Source organism: Triticum aestivum, chromosome 3B (genome assembly GCF_018294505.1).
Source record: "Triticum aestivum cultivar Chinese Spring chromosome 3B, IWGSC CS RefSeq v2.1, whole genome shotgun sequence".
Lineage (NCBI taxonomy): Eukaryota > Viridiplantae > Streptophyta > Magnoliopsida > Poales > Poaceae > Triticum > Triticum aestivum.
The window spans coordinates 565,817,788-565,845,782 of record NC_057801.1 but is presented as its reverse complement, the minus strand read 5'-3'; the positions used below and the strand labels follow the sequence as shown (position 1 = coordinate 565,845,782).

Genomic DNA, 27,995 nt, shown 5'->3' with positions numbered 1-27,995 from the left:
GTGAAAAATACAACTGTAGTGGCTTGAATGTGCTTACAGATCATTCACCAGTGTAAACGGTTCATTATTTTGTATCAACACCATCACAGCCTTAATCCACAATTCAAAATACAAGTTACTGTCACAACTAGAGGTTGACTACTGCTACGTCAAACATGAAAAATATTGGCTATATACCTAATGTTTACAGAAACAGAAAACAACTTCCTCGACAAAATGTTACATGTACAACCCTATTCATTTATAGATGTGATTCCTCGAGCGCCTCTCGCCCGTCATGGCGGATATACAGGATCATGGATGTAAATGAAGAGGTGGAATACTAACGAAGACATAGCATTCCGGTCCAGCAAAAGAATAAAAACGGAGTTCATCATTCATCTTTACGTCAGGCGTTGCAATCCTAGCTCTGAGGAGATGAGTCTGAGAAGGACCTGAACAAGCTCCCGAACCCTGGCTTCTCTGATGCAGGGACAACAGAATGCCAGTGTAAATATAAAGAGTAAGAAGACAAATAATGGCTCAAATGAACCCAAAATTAAAATAAAGATTACATGTTGACCACCGTTGTGAGGATTGAGATTCTCGATTGAGTAGGATATATTCTGATAGTATGAAAGACATTATTTAAGAAAACAATAGTCCACAGGAATCATTTATTCTTACTTTATACAAACAATTGTTGATATTAATGGGAAAATTCAGGAACAGAATTCTGGTTGAACTGATCAACTAACAGCTCATTACCGGTAAATAGAACCAAATAGTTATACCAAGTTGGCAACATTTTTCCTGCTAGGGAAAGATAAACACCCATGAGGGTATTTTCCATGAATAGTCAAACGATATTGTCCTACATCGCCACCTTTTTCTAGAACATGGGTATTGCTATGTTCATCGTATTAATTTAGAGATTGATCTATTGATTTTTTTTCAAAGGAGTAATGCAATCACATAGCAAAGGAGTGCCCAGTTTTAACCTTTAAATGATCATTCAGACTGGGTTTACAAGATTGACACTTGCAGTGATCTACACCACATTTCAGTTCTTACATTCTGGAGATGGAACAACAAGTTATTTCTCAGCTGACAGCTAGTTTGTGGTCAGAAAGCGGCTATTACTTAAATCAGCGACGTAACTTGCTAGTCAGTTTGTATCCCCAGAGAGTAACTCTGATATTACTTGCTCACAGCTCTACAGTGCCAGCTCACAGCTGTGTTATTTGTGCAACTATCAACAATGTACTGGAAACTCTAGTGCTATTGGGATTTGGGAACCTCTCAGTTATGCCAGGGATAGACCTACATTATTTACTAGCGATCCTACGTGTTACCTGGGTAGCTTTTTATTACTCCCTCCGTCCCAAAATTCTTGTCTTAGATTTGCCTAGATACGGATGAACTAATACTAAAACGTGACTTGATACATCCGTATTTAGACAAATCTAAGACAAGAATTTTGGGACGGAGGGAGTACTTAATTGCAGCTACAATCTTTGTACACTCTTTGACAGCAACTAGTGAATTGTACAGCAACTACCAGTGGTAACTTTGGTCGTAACTTTGCATTACTTGCTAACAATTTCACAAATCACTATCTACCTAATTTAGGTATTTCTTACTGTCTGAAACATTAGCTCTATATTATACTTCCTACTAACTCTATAGGACTAGAAAACCCTTCTCTCACCTTGAGACGACAAGCTCAGAGAAAGTGGGAAGCAACGACAACAAATGGGCCCTCCCATGGGACTGGTTTTCCCGTAAAGCATCTTTCAGGTACAGTGGTATGTTGAGAGCATTAGCTGTTTCAATATCTAATATTAGCCTAGCAAGCTCTTGAAGGACACAAACCGTTTCTTCAATCCTCACACTAGGCAATGGACGGTCTCCTGCAACAATATAACATTATCATTACAAAATTGGGGGCATTGCTGTAGAAAATTAATATACTAGTGATGCAACAACGTTACTATGAAAGGAAGCTCAAGATTAAATCATCATCGATTTTGAAAAATACCTAGGTCATTTTCATCAGCTAAAAACTGACCCAGTATAACCTCACATCGCTTTGTAAGAATGGAAATAGAAACTTTGCTGGTTTCTGATACTGCAGGGTATGAGCTTGTCTTCGATATACAACTGCAATTATAGGAACAAGTTAACATTGTGTGTAAGTGTACTCTCACTTTGGTAGTTGGCATAAGCAAGCAAATGAAATAGAAAAAAAATGTTGCACCTGCATAAAGAAAACATCATCTGCAAACAGCCCAGAGAAAATCTGCTGCAGTGCAATGGTAGAAGACCGACAGTTTGAATAGGTAGGGATCCTGTTCGTGATGCACAACGATCAAGACAGTTCACAAGCCTTTGCAATACCTGGAGAGAACAGACATTTGAAGTACCAGTTAGATGGACACAATTGAGCCTTTACAAGGACAGATTTTTTAGAACCCTTCCAAGCCACAACTAGTTATCTCTCATGTACAACTGCAAAGCTAAAGAAATAAATCTTATTATGAACAAACCTCAACAGGAGCCTCCTTCTGCAATTTCAGAACACTGTCTCCAAAAACAGTGAGGACAGTCATCTCAAGGCTCTCATCAGCTGTAGCAGAGTCAGCTGAAGGAACATCTGAAGACAACACACGCCCACAAGATCCAACAAGAAAGGTTTCATATACATCTGCAACCTCCTTCCAGAAGCGAGCTCTAGAAAGTCTATATGAATTCATGTCACTTCCACATTCAGCATTTTCCTGTCTCACCTCATCTGTCACAACACGATTGAAGCATTCAGCAGAAACTCTCCAAAGGGTACCCCTGGGATTGTCTCTCCTTGTGTTCATGCACCTGCGTTAACAATTTCCAGAGTAAGGAGTAAATAAACAATCTGATGAGGGACAGTAGGAGAAAGGTAAAAAAAAGAAGTCAATTTTGATTTCTAAATCTATCCTCAAGTCATATGTTATTGCATTCATCTTCTTAACCTTTAAGTAATCTCCTCTAGAGTCTTCTATCTATGGGTAGAAGCTGAGATGTCCTTTAAGTAATGTTTTCTAGAGTCTAGTGATGAGTAGAAGCTGAGATGTGAAGGCTTCACAAAGCCTATAATAGAGGTCCTTGCCTCTAGTTTTATAACTCAGACTATGTACCCACTACTAACAGAACTTGGCGTTCTTATCCAAGATCTTGGCATAGATTTGTGTTCTAGGAGTTTCTGGATTGAATTACTGCTGCCATATGAGCCTATCTCTGTCTCGAGCAATATCTAGCACAACATGTTGAAGTTGCTCCTCGACAACCCTGTGCTGCTTCACAATCCAATTTCATAGGCTCATTATCTAGATGGTTCCAAATTAACCTTCCATGACTTTGTAATTAGTATGAACACTCTGCAGTAAGCACATGGATCTTCACTGGGGAAAATATTCTTCCTTTTGCATTGTATCTTTGTAACTACAACCAATACAAGTTGTGTTTACCACATGAAAAGCCAAGGAACTCCAGATGCACAGGTTTACAACATAACTATTACCCCCAAAGCTTTGCTAGGGACTGTTAAGGTTGTAAAGCTAAGGCAATTTACCTTCCAAGACCTTGAATAACTTGTGGTGAGGCACTACACCTTTCATTTGATGGAGCCTCCAGGAAAAGGTTGACCATGATTGGCACAAGCTTTTCTATAAATAGAATGCCCCAGCCACAGCCCACCACAGTATCCCCTTTTGTGCCAGTGCCATTGATATGGCCTTGTTCAACTGTAGCCATGATAAATTACACACAAATTGCTCAAGATATCATATTTCTTAAATTACAAAAACATGTATGCACGATATGATAACATGTCTTACCAGAAGCACGCTTTGTGCCATTGGCCAGTGCATCAGAATTCTGTTCACGTACTTTACTATTCCTGTGCAGGGGGCTTTCTTCTCCGTTAAGATAGCATAGCAGCTCAAGCAGGAGAGGCGACCACATTGATGATAACATAGTTGTTGGGCGTAGCATAGGAATAATTTCTAAGATACCACGCTGCACAGCAGGGATGCTACCCTAAAGCATAAAAGGCTAAGTGAGTTGTGAAGTTCAATACGTCCTGTTCTACAGCATGGAAGTTGTCAAGGTAGGAACATGGAATTGAAGAAAAAGATTCCAAGAGTACATATGAGGGAAATGAAGATTAAAGGCTCCTTTTGTGGTTGTCACAAAATAAGTTCCACAGATTTATTTTTTCAAGAGAACAGCATGTATTTCTGTCAAGCATGAGAAGAGTGAAATTAAAGAACCATGGAATAAAAGGCACCTTCTGGGACTATCTAAAAGACAAAACAGAGACTAAAGCTTCTTTCATGGTGTATTATCCTACCCAGGGTATAAAAACAAGAGAAAGGTTTGTTGTGGGCCACTGTTAGTTTCGGAAAGGGAATATTAAACTAGTTGTTTCCGGTCAAAACATTTGGAACTGGTCAAAAATGGTTGTAAGCCGAGCAACTTGCAGACGACAGTAACACACCACTAAACATTCCAATCACAGGCTGGTTGGACCTCAAACAGTGGGAAACAGCCAGTTCCGAATGGTTGTGTAAGTCCTACTCATCATGCCCACATTACCTTTCTAAGAACGCAAACATAACCCGCTCCCCACCGTGCATGGCTAACCAGGGAAAATATCCACATACTTTACAGTTTACACAGGACATTTCTAGAATTCTACGTTGAACTCCACAGTGTAGCAAACAATACTAATAAAATTGGAGTTCACGAGCATACCAATTCACTGTCATAATCTGAAGAATTCATGGAACTCTTAATCATTAGATGCATAACAGCCATGAGCCTTAGATACATGTCATCATTAAATAGAGATTGCGCTTGAACGTAAAGATCTCCTGCATAAATGCAACATGATTAGTAGCTCGTTGCAACACATGGAACTTATCAACACAAACTACGAAGTCCAGAAATTTACCAAGACCACGAAGGACCTCTTGCTTCACCTTATCAGCCGAGTCACTCTTATAGTTTGGTGAAGTTTGAAGAACAAGTTCGTAAATATCAAGAACGGATTTGACAAAGGAGGACTCTAGATTGCCCTGAAATTTTTATTAATTATACATCAAACATGTATATGTGATGATTTAAAAAACATGTACTCTTGTTTTTAGCAGAAAAAATAAAGGTGACAAGTCCACAAGACATGCCATTTATACCACTGTGAAAGTGTAAATCAAGTCCTTTAATAGGGAAGTGCAGATAAAATATTAAATCTTTGAAGAACAAGTAGGCTCCTTAAAGTTACACTGCCCCCGCATAGCTGTGAAAACATCTGATTTGTTTCTTTCAGATGCAACAAAAAACATAAACAGCCACTGCAGCCATAAGTCGTAATAGCAGTCATCAGGTGATTACATTCCGCTCACAGCTTCCATTGCCAAGATGGTAAACACGTCCACAATTACACAACCTATCTAAAATGTCAATTACTCCATTTATCCAGTCACTGGTCCAGAAATAACAGATTTATTTGCTTCACGAACAAAGTTATTATCGACAATACAGACTCGAATCATCTTTTGTTAGTGCTTTCATTAATTTGACAGCTATATTTCCTATTATATCATGAGATGACATATGCGATACCATGTATAGAACTATAAATTTATAGGGGGTAAGGAGATAGCAAATGCGAGGACATGTTTAAAACTCTGTATAAAGTTAGAGGGGGTAAGGGGATAGCAAAGGCAAGGTCATGGCATAACAGTGTTCAAATCATGAGAACAGTAGGTAGCACACTCGGTTGTTCCCATAAATAAAAATACAACATTAAGCTTTCACCATCACAAATAATTTGAACAGGCAAATAATGACAGCTCAACAATTCAATTTAGCTTACAAACTGTACTAAGCTATCTGAGAGAGAGAGAGAGAGAGAGAACCTTCGGACAGTTTGAACTAACAAATGTCTGCAAACAATTAATAGCTGCAAGAGCTACCTCCTTGCTACCATTTAAGATGCTATTTTTTAGAAACGCAAGCAAAATTGCCCAACCTGCACAATTTTAAGCACAATATGTCAATAACAGTTACTGGTAATTTACTAACTGGTGCAACATAAGCATAATGGCCACTGCAGAAAACTGACCGGAAGAAAATTTGCTCAATTGCTGGAGGAGAGGGAAAAATGATCGTAAAAGCCGTGCTATACCACCTAATAAAAGAACAATAGTTTCATCCCATTGTTTTTGCGCTGTATTTCGACTGGATAAGCAAAAGAACAATCCATCAGATAAATAAAAGGGTAGAACAAGGGAAATTACCAAGAAACATGAAAGCTCACATGGAACTCGACGCTATTTGATGCCAGAATGAGTAAGACTAAACACGAATGGGCATGTGGCTTAGTGGTGAGAGCAACGGTATTAGTTCACATCCATCCAGGTTCAGTTCTTAAGATAAACAAGGTGGGCGTAGTTAATCAGAGTACATGAACGTGTGTGCACGAAGTGTTTTTTTTTCTTTTTGGGTTGTGGAAACTTCAATATTTTCCTACAATGAGCGAACGTGCACATGCGCTAAAATCAAAACAAGTTAGCCTACAGGATTAAGATGGAAGTAGGTTTAATGATCAACTTAAAATCTAATTTGCGGGGCGACCCGAAGATAATGGAGTTAACCAAATAACAGAGGTGGCTTTTTTACTTTAAACAAAAAAAATCATATCGAACAAATATAATCTGATTACAGTGCTTTCAAAGACTGAAAACCTGTGATGGATAAGCATATGAACAGCTTTCCCTGCACGAGTTCCTAATTCCTTCCCATGCCACTCATCTTTAGACGAGGTAGATGCCTGAAAAATAATATAAAGATTAGGTGCTAATTATAAGTGAAGAAGATTCAAGGGAAAGATCAAAACATGCTAACCAATTGCTACATTACTTACCAAGTGGGAAACATGTTCTAGCATCGGGAAAACATATATCCACAGGCAATCCTCCCACATACTTAGAGAAAGTTTTTGACCATGGGTGCAGAGAGTTTGAAACAGAGTCCGAACTGCTGAATTCCGAACCTTGGAATAAAAAAAAGTATAAATTATGCTGGGCTGTACATGTCAAAGAATTATCAATTGTGCCACGGAATCACCAATAAGCTACTCAGAAGATGTTAAGCAAATCATGAATGGCCATGCACAGAACGAATGGCATGTTGAAAAGACATACCTCCGGACGGTCATCTGCACCCAATTTCTGAAGGACGGAAAAAACTGAAAAGAACAGCTTATTGTAATCAACCAGTTGTTGCAAGGGATTTCGCTTGACGCCTTCCTCACTGGCTGCTATATCTCCCTCTTCCGTTGATACACCCAACTGAACCTCTGCAATCCAAAAAAGAACATGTATGAATTATAGAAAACCAAAAGCAATGGTAATGTTATCTGAAGTGCCCATGTACCTTCATTCAAGTGATTAGCTTTCTGAGCAGGACTGCCACTTAACCCCTTCACAATAAAATCGGTCGCAGTCCACAAAAGACCAGCTGCTGTCAAACTTATGTTTATGTCAGTTTTCTGGGCACCATACGCCCCAGTAACCAAAATGCACCTGCATTTGTTGGCATAAAAGAATCAGAAAACACTGAAGCAGATATTATAAACAACTCATGAACTTTGCATGTCCATGCCCAACTTTATGAGCATCATTAACTTTACAGCTCAGGCATCATAAATTTCGTATGCAATAAATCTCCTGGTAAAAAACAAGGATTATTGACTTAGTGCATTTATTGTTTGTAACTTCTGTGAATGACTTAGGGCCTGTTTGGTTGGTGCCCATAGGAGCCCTACCAAAATGATGGCGTGCCAATTTTTTGGCGAGCGAATTTGCCACCAGGATTTCACCACCACGTGGGCGCGGAATCAGGTGCAGATCGTGCAGGTGACCAAAAAGTTGGTTAGGATCCAAAATTTTGGCTGTGATCCAAACGTGTGCCCACCCCATTGGTCAACGCCAAAAAATTGGCAAGGCAGCCATGGGCACCCATCCAAACAGGCCCTTAAGAGATTTTTCTTATACATAATAATGGAGATCTTGTAGTTTCTGGTAGCACAGCGAATTCAAGACTTACTCATCAAGACATTGTACAGGTATTGTCGCCAGTCCTTCATTCATAATCACACGTACACTCTGTAAAAAAAGTGACTGTTGAGACTACCAAACTGATTATTGGCATAACTAAAAAAACATATTTTTTTGTTGGCTCGTTCTCCATTTTAGAAGTGAACATTACGGTCCATTCCATATCCATAACCTGGTGTTAAAGGTCAATAGTACAGGCTCCGAAGCAAGCTACAAACTTTCGATTAAACTACCATGTCAAGCCAAACATAAAGACTGGTTTGGAATTTACCTGGAAACCTAAGGAGATGACATCTTTTTCAGATGCATCGGCAACAGCCCTAGAAAAAATGGACGTAAGGAACTACAGGTAACAAATACAAAATACAAAACAAATCAAGCATGAACTGCAGTAACACCTCAACATACGAAGAATGCTGGGCCAGCTATAGGACAGCTTTTCTCCATGTCTCTGAAACAGTACGAGTAAGAAGTATATTGTATGATGTACCAAATGGAAGACATACAGAACAAAGAAAGTACCTCAAGAACATGCAAAAGAATTTTCAGTGCACCCATTTGAACATCAATATTCTTGTTAGACGAATAAAGGATCACCAATGGAGATAAAACTGCATACTCAAATGATCGTGTTTCACTTTCTTCGACCGACTAGCAAGCACCGAATTCAAATTGTCAGAAAAAATCACAGAAGATGAATAAGGTAAGTTTTTGCGCTCTTACTTGGTACTCTTTCAAAGGATGAGGTGCTGAACTGATTCCCTGAAACTTTTCAGAACCCACTACAGAGCAAATTGAATGATCTAACGAATCAAGCGCCATATTACGTAATTGTGGGTTGGGGCAATTGGCAAGCTGCAATTTGTTGCCATCATCAAGATCATCATGGCATTACAAATGACAATAATAAAGCTAACAGTCAATACAAAAATATGCACTGCTACCTCAAGATGGTGTGCAGCAATTTGATCCCATATTGATTCAACTCCTGTAACATGATGAAACAAGCAAATGTAAGAAACAATGAAGACACAGTACTATGGAATCAATAACCTTTATATCCTAACTATACTGCACATTCAGTTGTAACTATCGAGTTAAAGTTTAAGATTAAGTTCAGTGCATTGTTGTTAAGCCCTTAGAAAGCTCTCACATCTATAATTCAAAGCTCATTTTTCACATAATCATTTCACGCACTGGTAAATTGTTATGCCATATTTCATGTCAGAACATGCTCGCTCACAAAACAAGGATAATAATTTAATGTGATCTATCGGCATGGATACGAGATGATATAAATTTAATACCCAATAGCCTACTACGGACCTGCAAGACGAGTGTTCACACATACTACAAAAATGACATCAGTTGCAAATTATGTTCATCGTGTGAAATTAGAGCAGAAAATAGAAAACATTGCTGTTTTATTATGCAAATGAATCTTCCTGTGTCTATACTTAAACCGTCACAAATTATTATTTTGTTTTACCAAATACTCCTTCTGTTCCAGAATATAAGGTGTATCAATTTTTGTGTAGTCAAACTTGTGTGTGTTTGACCAAGATTATAGAATAAAATATCAACATATACAATACAAAATAAATAAAATATGAAAATACTTTTAGTGATGGATCTAATGATACAAATTTGGTAATGTAGATGTTGATATATTTTCCTAAAAACTTGGTCAAACATGCACATTTGACTTTTAAAAAAACTAATACACCTTATATTTTGGAATGGAGGGAGTATATCTATTTGAGTACTTCTAGCACAGAACATTAAGATCATCACTGATTTAAATAGGCAGTTTGTCCGAAAAGAACATATCCATGCTTCAAGAAGGAAAGCACCCACGATGCAGATTATTGACAAGTATCGATGTCATGCGCTCCACTGAAAATGCAATGCTCCCAATCTGCTGGCCTGATAATTGAGAATTTCCTGATATGTGCTGACTTGACAATTGATGCAATGCAGACAAAAGTGACTTAACTGCAGCTACATTCATCAAGGCTGAACTTTCAAACAACTACATCCAAAAAGAAACAAAATGGCATTCAACGAATGCAAAATATAGTTAAGAGATGAAAAACAGCAAAAAAGAAACATTATGACCCAAAAGAAAAAAAAACTATAATATCATGTTTGCCTCCTGACCTGAGAATTTAAAGAAGAGAGAATATGGAAGTCACTGTACTGTCCAGATGTATCCCTTGAGAGTCTTGAAACAGAAGCCGATACTTCCTGTCAGAAAAATTTGTTGCGCTACTTCAGAAAAGTTAAGACCTATGAGAACGTTGATTGTACAAGAATTTAACAAACTTCACACTGTGCAACCTGGGTTGAAGCATGCGGAGAATGAATAGTTCTATCAAGTGCTGCAAGAGTCTCCAGGACCTTAAAAGTTTTAAAGAATCAGATATATAATATCACAGTAATTAAAGCTAGTTAATCTTATTCTCTACTTACCAAAACCCAGGAGGGGCCCAGGATATTGTGTAATCGATGTGCCACATTAAAAAGTGTCCGCAATGCCTGGATTAAAAAAATACCAACTATAGATATGTGATACAGATTGAGCAGGCAATGGAAACAACATAGCTGAAAATCTCGCCCGTTACCTGCACATTTTTCGGTGTCAAAATAATACTATCACGCTGATCCATTGAAGTTTCTGGCTTCTTCGATCCAGGAGAGAGCAAGATACTACTAACAGGTATAAGAAGAGAAGAAGCGCACAAGGTTAATGCAAAACTTTATGGCTTTGTTTTATAGACAGCTCAAGCACTAGTGTAAACAAGTTTATCACATAAATATTAAAATGCTAATAAATGTGCTGGCCCAACACTTAAATGGCAAAGTTTAGATTTCAAATTGACACATTAACATAATCAGCAATCACCAATATGTGCATTGCAGCATTCATCCAAAGGCAGGATCCAACTCCATTAGATTCATAGACAAAACAGATTTGGAATTGTTTTTCCTTCCTAGGATAAATTCCATGTGCTTCAGATTATTGGCCTGGAGCTCATCAGCAGCTGTATAGTTATTCCGACCGTATCATGTCAATCCCACCAGCCTCTGATCCATTCCCATTCGCTCATGGCAAGGGAGCAAGTCGAAATAGAACAAGCAACATTGGGTTTAGGAGCAAAACCCAAAGAAAGGAAACTCCTTTTGTATACTTTATATAGACCCTGAAGTTAATGATCAGCAGGTGACATGGCTGGAACCCATCAGGTGAACAAGTATTATGACCACAAACCACAATTACTTAGACATGCCTATATAACAACTAAGCCCATTATACTGAAAAGGACATCATGTATCCAAAATGCAAGACAGACTTAAGAGGAGCTCCCCGTAGAGAAGTGCGGTATTATTCCAACAAACAAGATTTCAGTGGCATACCTTCTCTTCTCTCCTTCATTTGGGTTATTGATTGTAAACTTGCAAAGCGATGCTAGAAAAGAGTTTAATGGCTCTATAGCACGGAGCACTCCACAGGCCTGCAAGAGTTTGTGTGCCATTTATCATGGTGAAGAAAAGGTAATAATTGGTATAATTCTGTAGAAAGGACTACAACAGACAGTGGGGCTAGAAAGGATAAAATAGAAACAACAAACATCAGCATCCCATTTAAAAGCCATAGCAAGTGGGTGTCATGCTATAAGAGCACTAAAACAGGGTTTCTCCAAAGCAATAGGTAAAACAAACAGACTATTATGGTCACCTGAGTAAATGCCTGGTATCCTTTCAGTATTTCTAATATTATAGCTTCTCCCTGTGACCTATTAATTTGATTCCCATGAGCAAAGCATAGGAAAACGAGAAAACAACCTCAAGTAAAAGAAAATTGTAAGTTTGAATATGGACCTCACCTCATTAAAATAAGTGAAAGGGAGTCCAGGATGGTTAACCATGTTGAATTGACCATGGCGACACAAAGAAGAGCTGATTGTCCACTACATACCAGACGATCCACTTCACATCTTGGTGATTCAAGCTTAAAGGCAAAAAACATTTATTAAATTTACCTTCCCAAATTCTTCTAAACAATTCTTTCTTTCTTACGGCCTTACCTCACCAGCATCTAGAGCCTCGTCTGTCAAAGTAGCAATGGTGAAAACTACACCTAAGAGGCCTTCAAGGGCAAGAGTGATGGTATGTGCTTCGCTAGCAACCAAAACAGCAGCATTTGATGCATCGGTATCCATGCTCCACTCAATCCCTGTAAATCGTATCAGTTTTATTTATTCGTATTTTTGGCAATTTGGGTAAACAAATGAAGAGAACAGAGGAAGTAAACTATCAACGGAATTTGAAACACTGTAGAAGGTACCTTTAGCTTTACTACTGAACATTCCAGCAACAGCTGCAAGAGTCTCTTCACTTGAATCTGAAGCCTATAATAGAATATGTGCTCAATATATGTATAGGAATGTAGCATTGCACTAGAAACAAAATGATGATGAACAGGCATCAGTCATGTCAAACCCACTGTTTCTTGTAAGACTTTACCAGCAAGATTTGATAATATGTTATGTAAACAACACAGACCAAATTTACGCCTGCGCGCAAACAGAGAATTAAGCAAGCAATGATTTCTATTTCTCTATATTGATGAAAGCAGGATACTAAGATAGGAAGTTAGCTAAAAGCATTGTTACAAATATCGGCCGATTAACTGCAGTTAACTGCTATTTGGCCCCCCTCCGATATGAGAAAGGCCTATTCGGCCCATTAACTGGGAAGCCCAGTTAATCGGTCTGACAAGCCGATTTATCGGTTGTCAGGCCGAATTATCGTCTGGCCGATTAACTAGGCAGCATATTTTGGCCCAAAGCTGTGCTGCTCTCCTTTGATGTTAGATAGTGATGTACAATTACTGCTGCTGTGTTGTTGTTGTTGCTGCTCTTCTATGTATATCTAGACATCATCAGAACATCAATGTAACACTCTTCCTTGTTGCTATGTAGCCTAGGATTGCATATTTAGACATTCAGTACAATGCATGTTGCTATGTAGCCTCAAATATATAAATATGGCCCTAGCTAACCTACCGACAAATGGGTTACCGATATATTCAGTTAAATAGCCGATTCGCCGATTGATCCCTTATCAGCCCCCGACCGATATGGTACCAATTACCGATATCCTGAACAGTGGCTAAAAGGAGAGCTGCTGAAGTCAAAGCAGGGGTATGCTGCTAACTTGAGTATAAAACAAGAATGAACATACCAAGAAAACTTTGGAAAATGCACTTATGGATGACAGAAGATAAGAAAAGTGTAGCTCTGGTGGTTTGGCATTGCACCCAGCCATACAGGCCAGGTGAATCTCCACTCCTACGTTTTCTAATATAAGAAATTTCTTAGGAATGGTCTTTCACAAAAATAACATCCAACTGGAATCAACTCATCAAGGCTGCAGTGCCAGTTACTATGTTGTTTCCATGTTAGCCCATGATTTTGATGCTGGTAGAGAATGACCTTTTGTTGAAATAAGACAGAATGTTGGGCAGTGGAATCACCTCGTCCAATAGGGGCAACATAGGCTCATACCTGTTAAGTGTTAGATTAGCCTTGTGTTCTATTGGCCTGTGTGCATTGTGTGGTTAGACCTACAGGGTGAACAGGAGGAAGTATTATGATGTCTCACCTAACTTAGGTGACTCAAATACACGGCAGCACAATATCTAGAGCCAGGCTGAGGATAACTCATGAGATAATGTGACAGGACGTGCCTCACTAACTTGCTCAGAGAAACAAAAACCAGGGTACGATCAAAATTACCGTTTTCGGCATAGAGGGAAACACTTGAAGCTGTGTGTCTGGGAGTGACACCGAAGCAATCCTCTCTCGACCGCACGAAGAATCAAGGAATTTAGAACGCCGATGATGAGAGTGAACAACATTGGAGAAAGTGGGTCGCCTTGCCGAAGGCCCCTGGCATGGGAAATAGGGTGCCCCGGCACGCCATTCACGAGCACTCGAGTGAAGCCGTAGCGAGGAGGGTGGAGATCAACTCACACCAGCGCGGACTAAAGCGAAGGTGGCTGAGGATCTGGAGATGGAATGGCCACGAGACCGAGTCGAATGCCCTGGGAATGTCGAGCTTGAGCATCATGCAAGGGACCTTCAGGTTGTGGATGAGGCGCACGATTTGTTGCACAAGCAAGAAGTTGTCATGGATGCTGCGCCCAGCAATGAACGCACTCCGGTTCGTGGACACCATGCCTCCAAGACGAGGGGCAAGCCGAACGGAGAGGGCTTTAGCAAAGAGCTTGGCGATGAGATGAATAAGGCTGATCGAACGATAGCCGAACAGGGACTCGGCATCAGCTCACTTGGGCAGCAAGGTGAAGAATGCTTCATTGAGTTTCTGGAAGCCACGAGCATTGAGAGATTAGAACTTTCCAAAGGCATCAAGGATGTCCTTCTTGATAATATTCCAACATGCGCGAAGGAACTCCGCGGAGAACCCATCAGGTCACAGCGCCTTGCCCGTGGGCATGGATTTGATCGCATGCCAAATCTCATCCTTAGAGAATGGTCTAGAGCCGCCAGATCAAAATGCCATGAGTGAACCTCTTCTAGGGCGAGCAAGAAAGCACGTTCGTCGAAAGATCCAATGATGGCCGAGAAGTGGTCGAAGGCCGCGTCGGCAAGGGAAGCCGGCTCGGATGCGGTGCAATCCGCGGTCTTGAGCAAGAAGATACGGTTCTTCTAACTGCGATGTGCGGCACGGACACGCAAAAATGCAGAGCTCGCGTCGCCGCGTTTGAGCCATGCAAATCGCGAGCGTTGTCTGGCGATGAAGCGATCCAAGGACACGAGACTGAGGTAAGCAGCTTTCAGTCGCCGTCGTAACCACGTCTCGGAGGTAGACAGAAGCCGAACGTCTTGCTCGGCGGCGAGTTGAGCAATGAGCTCCCGCGCGACCAAGAGCTCAAGCGAAATGTTGCCATCGTCTTAGCGCTTCATCGTTGCAAGCTTGGAGCTGTGGCCTTAAGGTGCGCCACAATACGCCCGAATGGGTTGGAGTCATGCTCCACGAAGTTCCAAGCCTCGGAGACCACGAGGTGGAAGCCCTCAAGCTTGGGCCAAAACCCCTCAAAGTGAAACTATCTATCTCCCGGCGTAGGAGCGGCACAATACAGAAGCAGAGGGCAATGGTCGAAAGCCGCGGAGGAGAGACACTGCAAGAGGCAGTGCGGGTACTCGACGCTCCACGTAGACGAGCAAAGAAGGCGATCATTATGCTCCGCCGCCCCGATTGGTTGTACTGAAGAGCACGTCGACATGATCCGGAGCGATCTTGCTTGCCCCATATCCTCCTTCCCGTGCAATACCTCGGCTTGCCCGTTTTGCTTGGCAAGGTGCCTATGGCCACTCTTCTTCCCCTGGCCGAGAAGATCGAAGGCAAGATCCCCACATGGCATGCTGCTATGCTATCCCTCGTGATCGGTTGCCCCTGGCGAGGCACGTTCTTGGTGCTATCCCCAACCACCTCCTCGTCGCCATTGCACTCAACAAATCCATCCTCAAGAGGGTGAACCGGGCAATCTGAGGCTTCTTTTGGGCAGGACGCAAGGTCAATTGGCCTTGCGTTTGCCTGCCCCTGCACCTCGGCAGCCTTAGAGTTCGGGATCTTCACCGTGCCAATCTGGCTCTGCGCGCCTGGTAGGTTTGGCTACAACGTACCGATCTGCACCGTCCCTGGAGTCACCTTCCTCTACCTCATGACAAGGAGATTCACGCTATTGTGACGCTTCTACCTCCTGGCAGCTTGGTGATGGCCGTTCTCGTCTCTTTTGGACAGATCGCTGGGTTCCCGGCCGCTGCATCGCCGAGCTTGCGCAGCTTATCTTCATGACGGTCCCTCAACGACGCCGCAAATCCCGCACTATTCAAGAAGGTTTACAACTTCCATCATGGGTATAGGATATCCAGGGTGCCCTTGGCCCTGCCGTCATGGTCCAGTATGTCGAGCTTTGGCGCTTGCTCCGCCACTCCCACCTCTCAGATATCCCAGACAAACTAGTCTGGCGTTGGACCGAGCCCGAGTTTACGCCACCGCTTCTTGCTACTCTGCCATGTTCATTGGCTCGCTGTCGGACCCACATCGGCGTCCAACTTGGAAAACTTAGGCGCCTCTGAACACCAAAATTTTCATGTGGTTGGCGGCCCAAGACCGGTGCTAGACCGCGGAAAGGCTCGCGTGCCACGGCTTGCCTCACACAGATTATTGCCTCCTATGCGACCAGGAGCCAGAGAGCATGCAACCCCTCCTGGTTGGCTGCTCCTCACGCCAGCTTTGGTATGAGTTATGAGTTACTCACTTGGTGCCATTCCACCATTGCTCCACCACAACCCAACAACCTCTTCTTGGAGTGGTGGTCCACCACGTCCCCTTCCTCCTACCGAAAAGGGCTCTCTTCCCTCTTCCTTCTGACGGCATGGTACCTTTGGAAGCATCGGAATGGATGCGTGTTCGACGGTCCACACCCCTCCCTGAGCCACCACCTACAGCTCATCAAGGATGAAGCTCGGCTATGGGCGCAAGCGGGTGCTTTTGGCTTGGCCAACATTTTTTTCGAGAAAACGCAAAAGAGCTTGCATTTCATTGTATTGAAAAGACGGGGTTTAATAGTTACAATCCTCCTGGGAGGCAGTTACAGCTCGGGATGAAAGTCAATGGACGTCCCAGGTTTGCGGGATAATGGCTCTTAGCCCTAACGCGCCAGCGGCGGCCCAAAGGGCGGCCTCCTCCTTGATTTTTGCGAGCAGGTCGGCAACCAGGGGGCGGCCACGGTTGAAGACGCAGTCATTCCGGTGCTTCCAAAGCATCCAAGGGACTAGCAGGACCACAGAAGCCAGGCCTTTGCGCATGGGCTTGGGCGCGAGCTGCCTAGCGGATTGCCACCAGTCATTGAGAGATGGCTCATGATCAGGCGTGGGGCTTGGCCAGCATCATTAGGGAGTAGTCTGCATGTGGTAGTTTAAATCCCCCCTCCCCCTCTCTTTCTTCCGACATTCCATTTTGTTTGAGTGCCAAAGACCTTGTAACTTGTTCTAGTCTTCTATCAATGAAAGATATGCAAACTTTGCGTATTCGCGATTTTTTTTTACCGTTTTCAACAAAGCTCCATTTGGGATGTGCAACTACTTTTAGATCAATATGCCAGCCGAGCATATGGTATGGATGCCTATCAGCATGAGTGAGAAGTCAGTTCATCTAATACAGCATAAAAACAGAAAGGCAACTTATACTAGAGATGGTATTACCAAGTCAATACATCTGATCTTGAGACACAAATCATGCACAAAAATAAATAAAGAATCTACTATCCAAAAGAAAAGGAAGTCATGTCATGAAAGTGGTACAAGAACATACAAGGAACTGAAATGTGAGACTAATTAGAAGTGCAATGCCAACAAACCAAAATGAGAATGTTATGTGGTAAGGTATATCACCTGAATAGTAGCTACCACCAAAGCAAGCGCTTTAACGATGTTCTCCACAACATTAGTATTTGTAGGGTTTCTGTATTAATAGCAAAAAAAAAATAACTGAGGTTTTCCAGAATAAGTATAAATGTACCCAATGTATAATGTATGCCCAGAGATGAAAAGCATCAGTGTAGTAACTCGTATGACAAGGAGGTACAAAGCAGGCTTCTGACCTAAGTAACAAATTTAAAACATAACAGAGGGGCTTTCAGTTGTTGCCTTCATCAGTTAATCTATATAAGGGTAAAAAAAACCTTAGTTGCAACCGCAATAAGGTCTTTGCACAACACCAGTAGCATGTTAACAACTATCTATGTCGCCGGTTAGAATCCTTAAATTCCCTTGGGAGGTTTATACACATCCAATCACCAAAAGAAAACAAGGTTCACTGATATCTAAGAAGTGAACCTTTTTAAAATGAAATTTGACTTGCCATTTCCATCAATTAAACATAAATAAATAATGATGCTAAACATTTTAGGATCATGGTCTCTCCGGCAGGATTTCTTGAATCTGCCTACTTGTCCTATAGCAACAGTACTATTGACAGCACTGCAACCTTATCTATCATCCTTTAACCCAATTAACATAACTTTACATAAAAGATGTGTTTAGCCTAAAATGGGTGTGAAAAATGAAGTAAAAGTTCAAGAATCTATGCATTAATACATCACACAATTGTCCCTAATTTGGGATATGAGTTACCGCAACTATATTTTCAAGTCCAGCTAGACTCGCAAGGCTATCATAGCACAAGAATGAACTATGACAGACTTCACAGAAGATAAAGCTTCCTGAATCCTGATTAGATATTTGGTAGTTCACCTCATTAGAGGCAAAAAGGATGGAAAGGAATCAAACATGTCTCAAGACACTGGTCTAAAAAACCTTTCTCTCAGACAAATGAAGCAAGTTACACAATTTCAACTTAATATAACTTCCATCATGATATGTGCTACCTACATGCCTACGCAAGTTAAACTGTGGAACCAATTCTCTTAGAAAACAGACAATTAATAATACAATGTGAATGTGAATTATGAGCCAGTTTATAATATTGCCAACAATTATTTTTCGGAAAGACATGCAGACACAAACTTTCTATCCTGCAACACAAGCATGATGTAGGAGCTTCTAGACAAGTCAAAAAATAAAGTCAGCCATAGGCATAGAAAGACCACATCAAAAGAAAGCATGGAGTTATGGGGATACAATACATACATGTCAAACGTCTGAAATAGGGAGCGCAGAGTGCAAGCTTCTACACAAAAACCCTGGTAATCAGAAGGTACACACAAGTAAGAACAGATCATCGACAAACATCAATTTCCATTGTATAAGGAACTTACCCTCAAAATTTCGAGAACAAGTATCTGATGCCATAAAGGTAAATCCAGGCGGGTAACTTTCACAAGCATGTTCAGAAATACCTGTCAACAGAAGCATCTTAATGCTCATGTAGGATAAATAACCAGAATAAAGTAAAAGCACCTTGAGCACTTGTTAAGTCATTATTATATAGAGCTGTCTAATTGACTATTTCATCCTTCAAGTGAACTGAAAGTACAACCTATTTTGCTCAACATACACGATCTTATGGTTGAACCTATTTGGAAATATATATGGAACGAACTACCATTAAAATGGCAGAATGACAACTCACATCAACAGTTAAATCACTGATAGAACAAACTAGGGCTGATTGTTGATGTCAATGGATGGTAAAGTGAATAATTCTGATTCATGGGGTCGTTGAAAGATGTTGGTTACTCCTGGTGCTCAATCACACCAATCCAGATAAGATCCAATGGTCAAGATTGTCTTTACTATTTTAAAACCAGTCATAACTATGTGTACTGAACCTGGATAGCTAGTCCAGCAGTTCTTTTGTTTCTAACTATAACCTGCTCAATAGTTAGCAAAAGCTATCGGTTGGACTCACATTAAGTATAGATTTGCAGTCTTACATATTGCAGAAGGGGTTTACTGATAGAACTGCACCGGGAGGTGATACCACTTATCAAGTCAGAGAGAGTTTCGATGCCAGTGCTTAATTTAAAGCTGCTATGCGAAAGCCATTTGCAAAAGATCTAACAGCCGTTCCTATTAGAATTAGATAAATACCGCTATCCCATGGTTCTTCTCACGTTTCCAGTGGATTGTTCTGTCATCTGGGACATAGTGATATCTTCCTTTCACAGTTTGATTTTTAGACAAACGTAGCTAACAAAAAATGCAAACCTCTGAAAGTGGTTCTACCAAAAGAGATTGCCAATTGCCATAATCCACTGCAATGCCAAACAGAGCCTAGTTATTATCAGCGGTTTTCTGGGCTCCGGTTGATCAATTAAAGTTATCAGAAAGTTTCTGTGTTGGAGCTTAAGTTGATCGTTTTAGATGGTTTAATTCAGACTATTTAGTGGCTCACAGGCCCATTGCGGTACTGGCATGTACATGAGCTTGGACAGAACAATACCTCACTTTCAGTGACAAGTGAAGAGCTGTAGAGTCTGATAACATGAGCAACCAAACGTAGGACTAAACGGCGAAAAGCAGGTTCCCCTGCTTCACCTTCAAGCTGAAGATAAATAAATCAGCAAACATATCAAGACAGAATCAGTTAATAACTGGATCATGCATGAAGTCGGGAAACTAAATAAATCAGCAAACATATCAACACAGAATCAGTTAATAACTGGATCATGCATGATATCGGGAAACGGAAATAGTAAAGAACTCATGAAAATCCATTTTCATTTATATATTTTTATTTCCTTGCAACTGAACTAGGTACTAGCACATCAAAAGATGAGGTTCACCATTTGACATTTTCCTTCCTGGACTTAACATAGATACTGGACTCGATGCACCTAAAAGTACTTGAAGGGCACTTCAAACTTCTTGGTTAGTAAAGTGGTAGGTCATATTCGTGCTTCTGCATATAAATTTTGCAACAGTGGCGAGGCCTTATAATTTTCTGACAAGACATTTAGCATGCTATACATTTAAAAAAAGTCCTTATTTTCATTTACTTACCTCCACATTCGTGCGGAGTGAAGTCATAAGAAGTGAGCATATTTGATGGCGCAATACCTGGCAAGTTTTAAGAGGCTCTTTTGTTATGGATCAATGGTTAACAAAAATGTCTGAGGACAAAATATGTACATAAACACGAACCTGCTGGTAAGATAATAATGCCCGGAATACAGGAACATATGTCGATAGCACAAACCTGGCACAAAGCATGTCAAGATAAACTCAGCAACAGAGTCAGGACTCAGGATAAGTTATCTTCAAGTCCAATCCTAAATAATATCAACATGTTATAAAAGGGCAGCCCGGTGCACGTAGCTCCCGCTTGTGCAGGGTCCGGAGAAGGGTCCGACCACTTTGGGTCTTTTGTACGCAGCCTTTCCTTGCATTTCTGCAAGAGGCTGTTTCCAGGACTTGAACCCGTGACCTCATGGTCACAAGGCAATAGCCTTACCGCTGCGCCAAGGTTCCCCTTTCATATATTCTATAAAGGGCAGCCCGGTGCACGTAGCTCCCACTTGCGCAGGGTCTGGGGTAGGGTCCGACCACTTTGGGTCTATAGTACGCAGCCTTTCCCTACATTTCTGCAAGAGGCTGTTTCCAGGACTCGAACCCGTGACCTCATGGTCACAAGGCAACAGCTTTACCGCTGCTCCAAGGCTCCCCTTCCATATATTCTATGAATAAAAAAAAGTTAAAAGCAGCTTGCTGATGAAAAGATTGCCATCACTAATCTGCCTAAACTATAATGGAACTGAGAAAAATAATACAACAATTTTTGGTGTTACTTAACAAATAAAATAGGATAATCAGCAACAAATCACAAAACAAATGCAGAAACAGAAGAAAAATGCACTTAAAAAAGAAACAGAAAAAATATTGAAACAAGTTAATAACAATCCAGAAATTTGGAGAACGCTTTCATAACTCTGACCAAACAAAATGAAGAACAAACTCAAGTCAACATGACTAGTAAATTAACGATGTGCTGGCTTAATCCAAATCTGACATATTTAGCCCATTTAACATATCTAGAAAGAAAATATAAAAATGAAACAAATATTGTTCCAGATTACAAAGAACTGACTGTATCTATTGTTCGTAACGGAACCATCTTTGAGCAAGTAATGTGAACTATTGCACTTGAATCAATACATCTTGTTTTCACATTGGATTATCTTTGAGATAATAGTGTGATACGTAGTGCTTCCATGCTCCCCTCAGAAGTGAAAACTGGAAAAACGCATTAAGGGTTTGAATTGCAACAGTCCATTATTCCACTACCGCCAACATCTTCAAAGATACAAGGTGCTTACAGGTAGTTTTCTTGCCATACTGAAGAAAAAATGTACAAATCCACGGGCACAAATTAAATGCTTCTTTAAGCACTAATGCTTGCATGGGCACTTGTGAGTTTGTAGGAAGATGTAACCACCTAAACGCGTGTGTACTTGCACTAAAGGGTTGGCCTTTTTAATGGATGCTTATGTCGCAAACGACCCTCTTCTAAGTATCTCGCGAAGCACCTCCTTCATGAGAGATGCTCGTGCACTTCAATTTTTAGAAGACATGTGAATGCAGCAGCTCAAGTAAACAACCTTTCATCCAACACTAAACTTTGTTAAAACACAAAATGTGTAGAATATTGGGCATCATGAGAGCTGTGACAACTGACTAATATGGAAGTATCCCAAGATTTTCAGTATGAAAAGAGAACTTACTCAAGTATGTCAAGGGCAAACGTCCGATGCAGTGACTGAGCATGCAACCACCTAGCCTAAAGAAAGAGACAGTAGTAACTTTATCAAGAAACTTAGGTCTAGAATACTAAATAAAATGTAGCAGCAAAATGAGCCAGTTAATTACACATATTTAACGAAGAATGGAAAAGGTACAGTCAGAAATTGTTCACACATACAGATCCACCTGCAGCAAGAGCAGTCAGGTCTTCGAGCAGACGGAGACCGAGTTTTCCAACGTCAGTAAGATCTTCCCTCATGATGAGTTCTCCATAGCTAAACGCTAGTGATCTGTGAAGCAGGGTATGTTGAATATCAAGTTTTTTTCTACATCATCTGGAAGGAAAAGGTTGATGGAACAGAAACACAAGCAATTTAGAATTGGTTAAACTATCATCCATGTTAACGGCATGACCATGACAAATGTACTAAAAAAGCACAGGAGCAATGAGCAAGATCTCTCTTGGTCAAACGGGCAACACAGATGTGCATTCATCAATAAGTATCCATCACACAGCAAAATATAATGATGGTGCAGCTGATAAGATTCGAAATGCATATGATGCCAATGTTGTCAATGGACAGAAATACTAACAGAGAAATATGAGCTTCAGATACCCAAATATACAAGATAGTAGAAAAGAGAGGATTGTTGAAGGATAGAAGTTAATCTGCACTGACTGAACAGTCAATTAGCTACTACTCCATCAGTTCCGAATTATAAGATGTTTTATTTTTTTCTGAATCGGATGTATATAGACGCGTTTTGGTGTGTTCATTCACTCATTTCAGTCCGTATGTAGTCTTATATTTGGAACAGAGGTGATACACCATAACAGGCTAATAAGAATATCTTCTATCAAAAATATAATAGTATTGCTTGAATGCTCATATTATTCTATAATCATGATTAAACAACAAAGAATGGGATCATCACATAGAAGCCAGACACTTCACAATAATACTCGGCATCCTGGTTTCTAGCTTAACTGTCTAAATATTTATGATCCACTCTTGATACCTTTCACACTTGAATACTAGAGCAAATCTTTTAGGGATTTTTTTGCCACGCCTTGGCCTGTGATTAGTGTTTCATCTCATGTGTGTCCCATCTATGGATAATATGCCAGACACGAGCGGTTTGATGCAACATGAATTTTTTTTCTATAGATGATAATGCATAAAGGTATGTTTCTTACTAACAAACTTGTTATGATATTAGCTGTATTGCTACTTGATGAGAACAATATTAAAGAAAGAGAAATAGACTGAGCCTTACAGCGTCTGGCCGAAGCTACGAGTAACATTGTTGGCAACAGAGCTAGCACTCGAGCCGAGTCTTGCTGGGGATGCTTTACCAGTCGGAAGTGATTCGGCAAGAACAACATTATCAAAGACCAATGCCACTGCTTGTCTAAATGTAGCTGCTGCCGTGCTAAATGAGAAATGTATGATTTAGGAGATTGCCACAAAGAAATTCTGAATCCATGAGCCAACAACTTGAATGGGCTTACTTGCGGACACTGTCAGAAGATCGACTGCTTTCAAGTAGGTGAAGACATATGCCAAGGGCTTGAGACATGTCCTCCTGAGAAATGAAACAATATGCTAATAAGATAAACCTGTGGACAGTAATAGTAATGATTCCCAAAAGGCATTCAATAAATAGTACGTCATCCTGTAGAATTGCATGAACTACCAAAATAGTCAAGTTTCACATGCATTCCAAGAAATAATCAACAGCAGTGTTCCCCTCTCTCATCAGAAACAAAAATTCATGGTACAGTCAGAGTTACTCTCTGCTGTTGGACTTAAGAAAGTTTCCTGGATTGCTGTAATGAATAAAAAAGCAGTATGTTTTGAAACATAAACATCTGGTAACCCAAATTCAAACACCAGGCACCAGCACTCCAAAGAAACAAAATGAACAGGCAGAGTGCCTTATTTTACAAAATAAATAAATTCAAATGAGTCAGATGCAAAAACGGAAGGCAAGAATGCTAACAAGTGGTGACTGCTCACTGGCTCACTTTAGAGTCGTAGATTCAACCTTTTTATAGAGGGAAGCTTCTATGTGTTATAAGGCCAGCTAAGCATACAACAGATGGTAAGAAACCATTTCATCTATTACAGACATTAAAAAATTTAGATGATAACCATTCATAACTGCTACCTCACTTTCAGGACGTAAATGTGACTGAAAGACAATCAACATTGTTTGCAATGTCTTCAGCTGAAGACTCTCATCTGGCATCTCTGAGTGCTGCAGTCAGACAAACATCACAGTTCAGTGTAATTAGTTTAAAGGTCTTGAGAGTTAACATACTACAGGATGATCCATCAAATTAAATCACACAAATATTTACAAGTGGTCAAATAAAGCACAAGATCCTATTAAAATATATATAGTTATGATGAAGAATCAGCTTTCCAAAGAAAAACACATTATCAAACTCAATTATCCAGAATAACAATTAACATAAGCCCATGAACAGAAACCACAGAAATTCTAAGGCAAATATATAAATTTATTATGCTAAATTCAAAAAAGTGAGGCGAGTGGATACATAAGTGAAGAGAACTCACATCCCTCAAAGTAGCTAATATCTCCTTCAACGCAGATGATGCTACAGCATCATGTGATATAAGCTTTTGCAAACAGGATAGTCCTATCACACTCAGCTTCACTGATTTGACACTGCATGCCATCAGAAAGATCCGTAATATATCCCCCTTTTGAGCTATTTCCCTTGGATTAGATAGAGAACGGAGCTGCAGGCCAAAAAGAATTAAAAATGAATGTAATTAAGCAAGTGGCATACCACTTATATCACATGAGAACTGAAATGAATGTTAAATGTACAGAAAAGCTAGAAAGTACTGGTATTTGTGCAGCAGTAACATAAGAAATAAGAAAAGTGATATTCATCATCTAGCTATTACAGATGAAGAAATTGTGACACTACTTGGATTATGGTAGGAATTAGTACCAGCACATAATTTTGGATGGGTTTGCTTAATCATTTTTCTGAAACTGGACATGATATGTTGTTGATGCATCCCAACAATAAATGGTGGTGAAATATAAGTATATGACAATTATCTAGTTACTTCCTTCATAAATCAAAACAACATCAAAAGCGTCTTAAACATAGAAAACTAATACAGGAAGGTAGCAGGTAGTTTCCACAAGATAAAGACTGATGCAAGGCAGCAACGTGCACAAATATGGACGACATGTCCATGCAGGCCAAGTACAACTAAATGCTGACTAAAATCTAAGCTAATTTGGTTCAGACTTCAGAGGATACTGCTGATAACAAAGACATTAGTCGTTTAACCTGTCAAATTAGTTATGGGCAACATTGTGCCCCAGCATCACTAAAGTTCACTCCTCTGTGCAGCCAAGATAACATGGCAAAAAAAACCTTGGCAGTGCAAATACAGTAAGGCTACACGAAAATATAAAAAGTGGAAACACATCCCCTCACCAACCAACACACACACGAAAGAAAAGGCAAGTGAGATCTGAAGGACTGGAATATCACTCACCCAAGAACTAGCGCCATGGACAGGAGTGCATGTAAGGTAGCTATCCATGTGCCAGAACCATGAGTTAGTTTTGAGATCTTATGGTTTCAGCTCTAGCCTACCCCAACTTGTTTGGGACTAAAGGCTTTGTTGTTGTTGTTGTTGTGTGAATGTTATTTTCATGGACCAAGTCTTCTAAGAGGTAGGGTACGGGTGATCTCACTTGATCAAATAAATATGAGCAGTAATGTTTCATTGTGCATATGTTCATAGTTCATGGCTATTTTTTGTGACAAACTAACAACTCTTGTTATGTAGTATTGCATCTTAACTATAAACCAGCACCAGTACATTTTGCTCAAGTTATGCTAATATCAAGTCATGTTTTTGTGTGTTCTATTATGAAATCCTGTAAAAGCACTTATAGGTGCCCAGTGGACAGAAACATGCAAACAGAAGAAGCCAATTGTTTGTCTCCAGTCTCCACCACAGTAAATGAAAGTTATCCCTCCAACCACAGAAACCCAGCTTAGTAGGTACAGAACCCTTCAACCTGGAGGAACCAATAAATTTCATCCAGCTCTACGGGGTGCATCAGTGTATGTGCCCAGTCTTCTTGCGCAGTTACTCGAACTACTCTCATAAGCTATGTGCCCAAAGATTTAGCTTGGGACCACCAACGAAAAACTAAGGTCACAAAATCAACTGCGACTTTCCAAATGCAAGAACCAAACCTTCAAAAAACTCACAACCATTCTCTACAGTTGAAATTATGCACCCGCCAAGTGGATAAACCCTCACTAACACTAATCATTAACCGGGACTAACTGAAGTCACAAACTGCAGCTGAAATATCTATCCTACAAGTCACCTAAGTGGGATCGGCCAAACCTTAGTTCTCCTGCAAAATGTCACCTAAAATCATCAAACCGGGAGTCCTGCTCCTACATCGCTAGCTCACTAACGCATTGCTATCACGAAACCAAACAGGAGAGAGTTACAAGAGACTAACAACAACTTCCAACCACAGTTCGAGATGTTTGGACACTACTCCCCTGGCCAGTTGGCCTGTTGGATCCGAAACGAGCGAGCAAGTACATGAAGGCGAAATGAGCAGCGTCACTGAAATCTCGGGGCTGAGGTGAGGGGCGGACCTTGAGTGTTGCGTGCTCGGCGGCGTCCTTGACGGCGGGGTGGCGGCGGCGCGCCTCGGCGGAGAGAGCGCGCAGATCGGCCTCCAGCGCCGCCATGAAGGCCATCTCCGCCTCTTCCTCCTCCTCCTCGGGTTCAGCCGGGAGGCTAGGGGGTTAGGGTTTTGGACTATCTCCTCGCGGAGATCGAGGGAAGACCAGACGGAGATGGAGGATTGGTGAGATCTGACGAGGTGAGACGGAGACGACGACAGGAGCTTGATGTTAGTTGCAATCGGCCATCGCTGTGTTTCCGGTGTAGTTGTGTGGTGGGAAGAAGGTCGCGGAACCGTTGGATCATGATCTAAGGGCGAGTATGGTTTCACCCAAGTTCCCCCTTTCTAACACGAACACAATACCGAATCCGTAAAAAGACGAGGAGTTAGGCACTGGCTTAAAAGATCGTGCACAAAATCAAACTCAAAAGATTAGCTCGGGCTAGGGATGTAAATGGAGCAATAAACCAGCAGCATGTTTAGTTAACTATAGTAGTTCATTTTTTCTGGAAGAAAATCTTAAATTGTTTTTTAAGTAGGATATATCCCGGCCTTTGCAACTGGACGATGCATACAACCATTTTATCAATTATAATTACTCACAAAAATCATCCAAAGTAATACATCAGCAAGCCTGAAGCCATCCTCTAGGCAACACTTGTTGCTACTCCTATCCCTAACATCGCACCTAAGCCTGATATCTAGAACCGAATGTTCGAGCCAAATACCAAACAGGCATTGCACTTAAGCCTAACATCTAGAACCGAATGCCCCATGCCCCCAGCCCAGCCACATACCCGGACTGGGTCACACACCGAATCGGCACACTCTTAGAGGTTGCCGC

The 27,995-nt window shown here is 40.8% G+C and overlaps 1 protein-coding gene across 2 annotated transcripts; it reads right to left on the bottom strand.

Annotated features, from left to right (window-relative positions):
• Positions 1–43: 43 nt before the first annotated feature.
• Positions 44–27,414, bottom strand: LOC123070943 (protein MON2 homolog). 2 transcript variants are annotated; one of them, XM_044494363.1, is made up of 44 exons: positions 27,120–27,414; positions 25,021–25,206; positions 24,608–24,697; positions 23,949–24,022; positions 23,714–23,869; positions 22,614–22,725; positions 22,417–22,472; positions 20,840–20,894; positions 20,699–20,755; positions 20,139–20,240; positions 19,012–19,092; positions 18,884–18,936; positions 17,627–17,696; positions 12,490–12,553; positions 12,230–12,378; positions 12,029–12,153; positions 11,881–11,938; positions 11,559–11,656; positions 10,766–10,853; positions 10,614–10,679; positions 10,482–10,541; positions 10,302–10,388; positions 9,999–10,173; positions 9,083–9,129; positions 8,865–8,996; positions 8,664–8,792; positions 8,540–8,592; positions 8,413–8,461; positions 8,131–8,189; positions 7,459–7,607; positions 7,227–7,381; positions 6,947–7,075; positions 6,768–6,853; positions 6,146–6,261; positions 5,940–6,052; positions 4,973–5,096; positions 4,774–4,892; positions 3,855–4,056; positions 3,590–3,761; positions 2,529–2,853; positions 2,240–2,379; positions 2,021–2,142; positions 1,691–1,892; positions 44–462 (listed from the first exon to the last, which is right to left on the bottom strand). In XM_044494363.1, the coding sequence occupies exons 1-44, from the start codon at positions 27,222–27,224 to the stop codon at positions 384–386; spliced, it is 4,869 nt and encodes a 1,622-aa protein (XP_044350298.1). In that variant the 5' UTR covers positions 27,225–27,414; the 3' UTR covers positions 44–383. The 2 variants fall into 2 exon arrangements, with proteins under 2 accessions (XP_044350298.1, XP_044350299.1); XM_044494364.1 differs by having other exon boundaries at positions 9,086–9,129.
• Between the last annotated feature and the right edge of the window lie 581 nt (positions 27,415–27,995).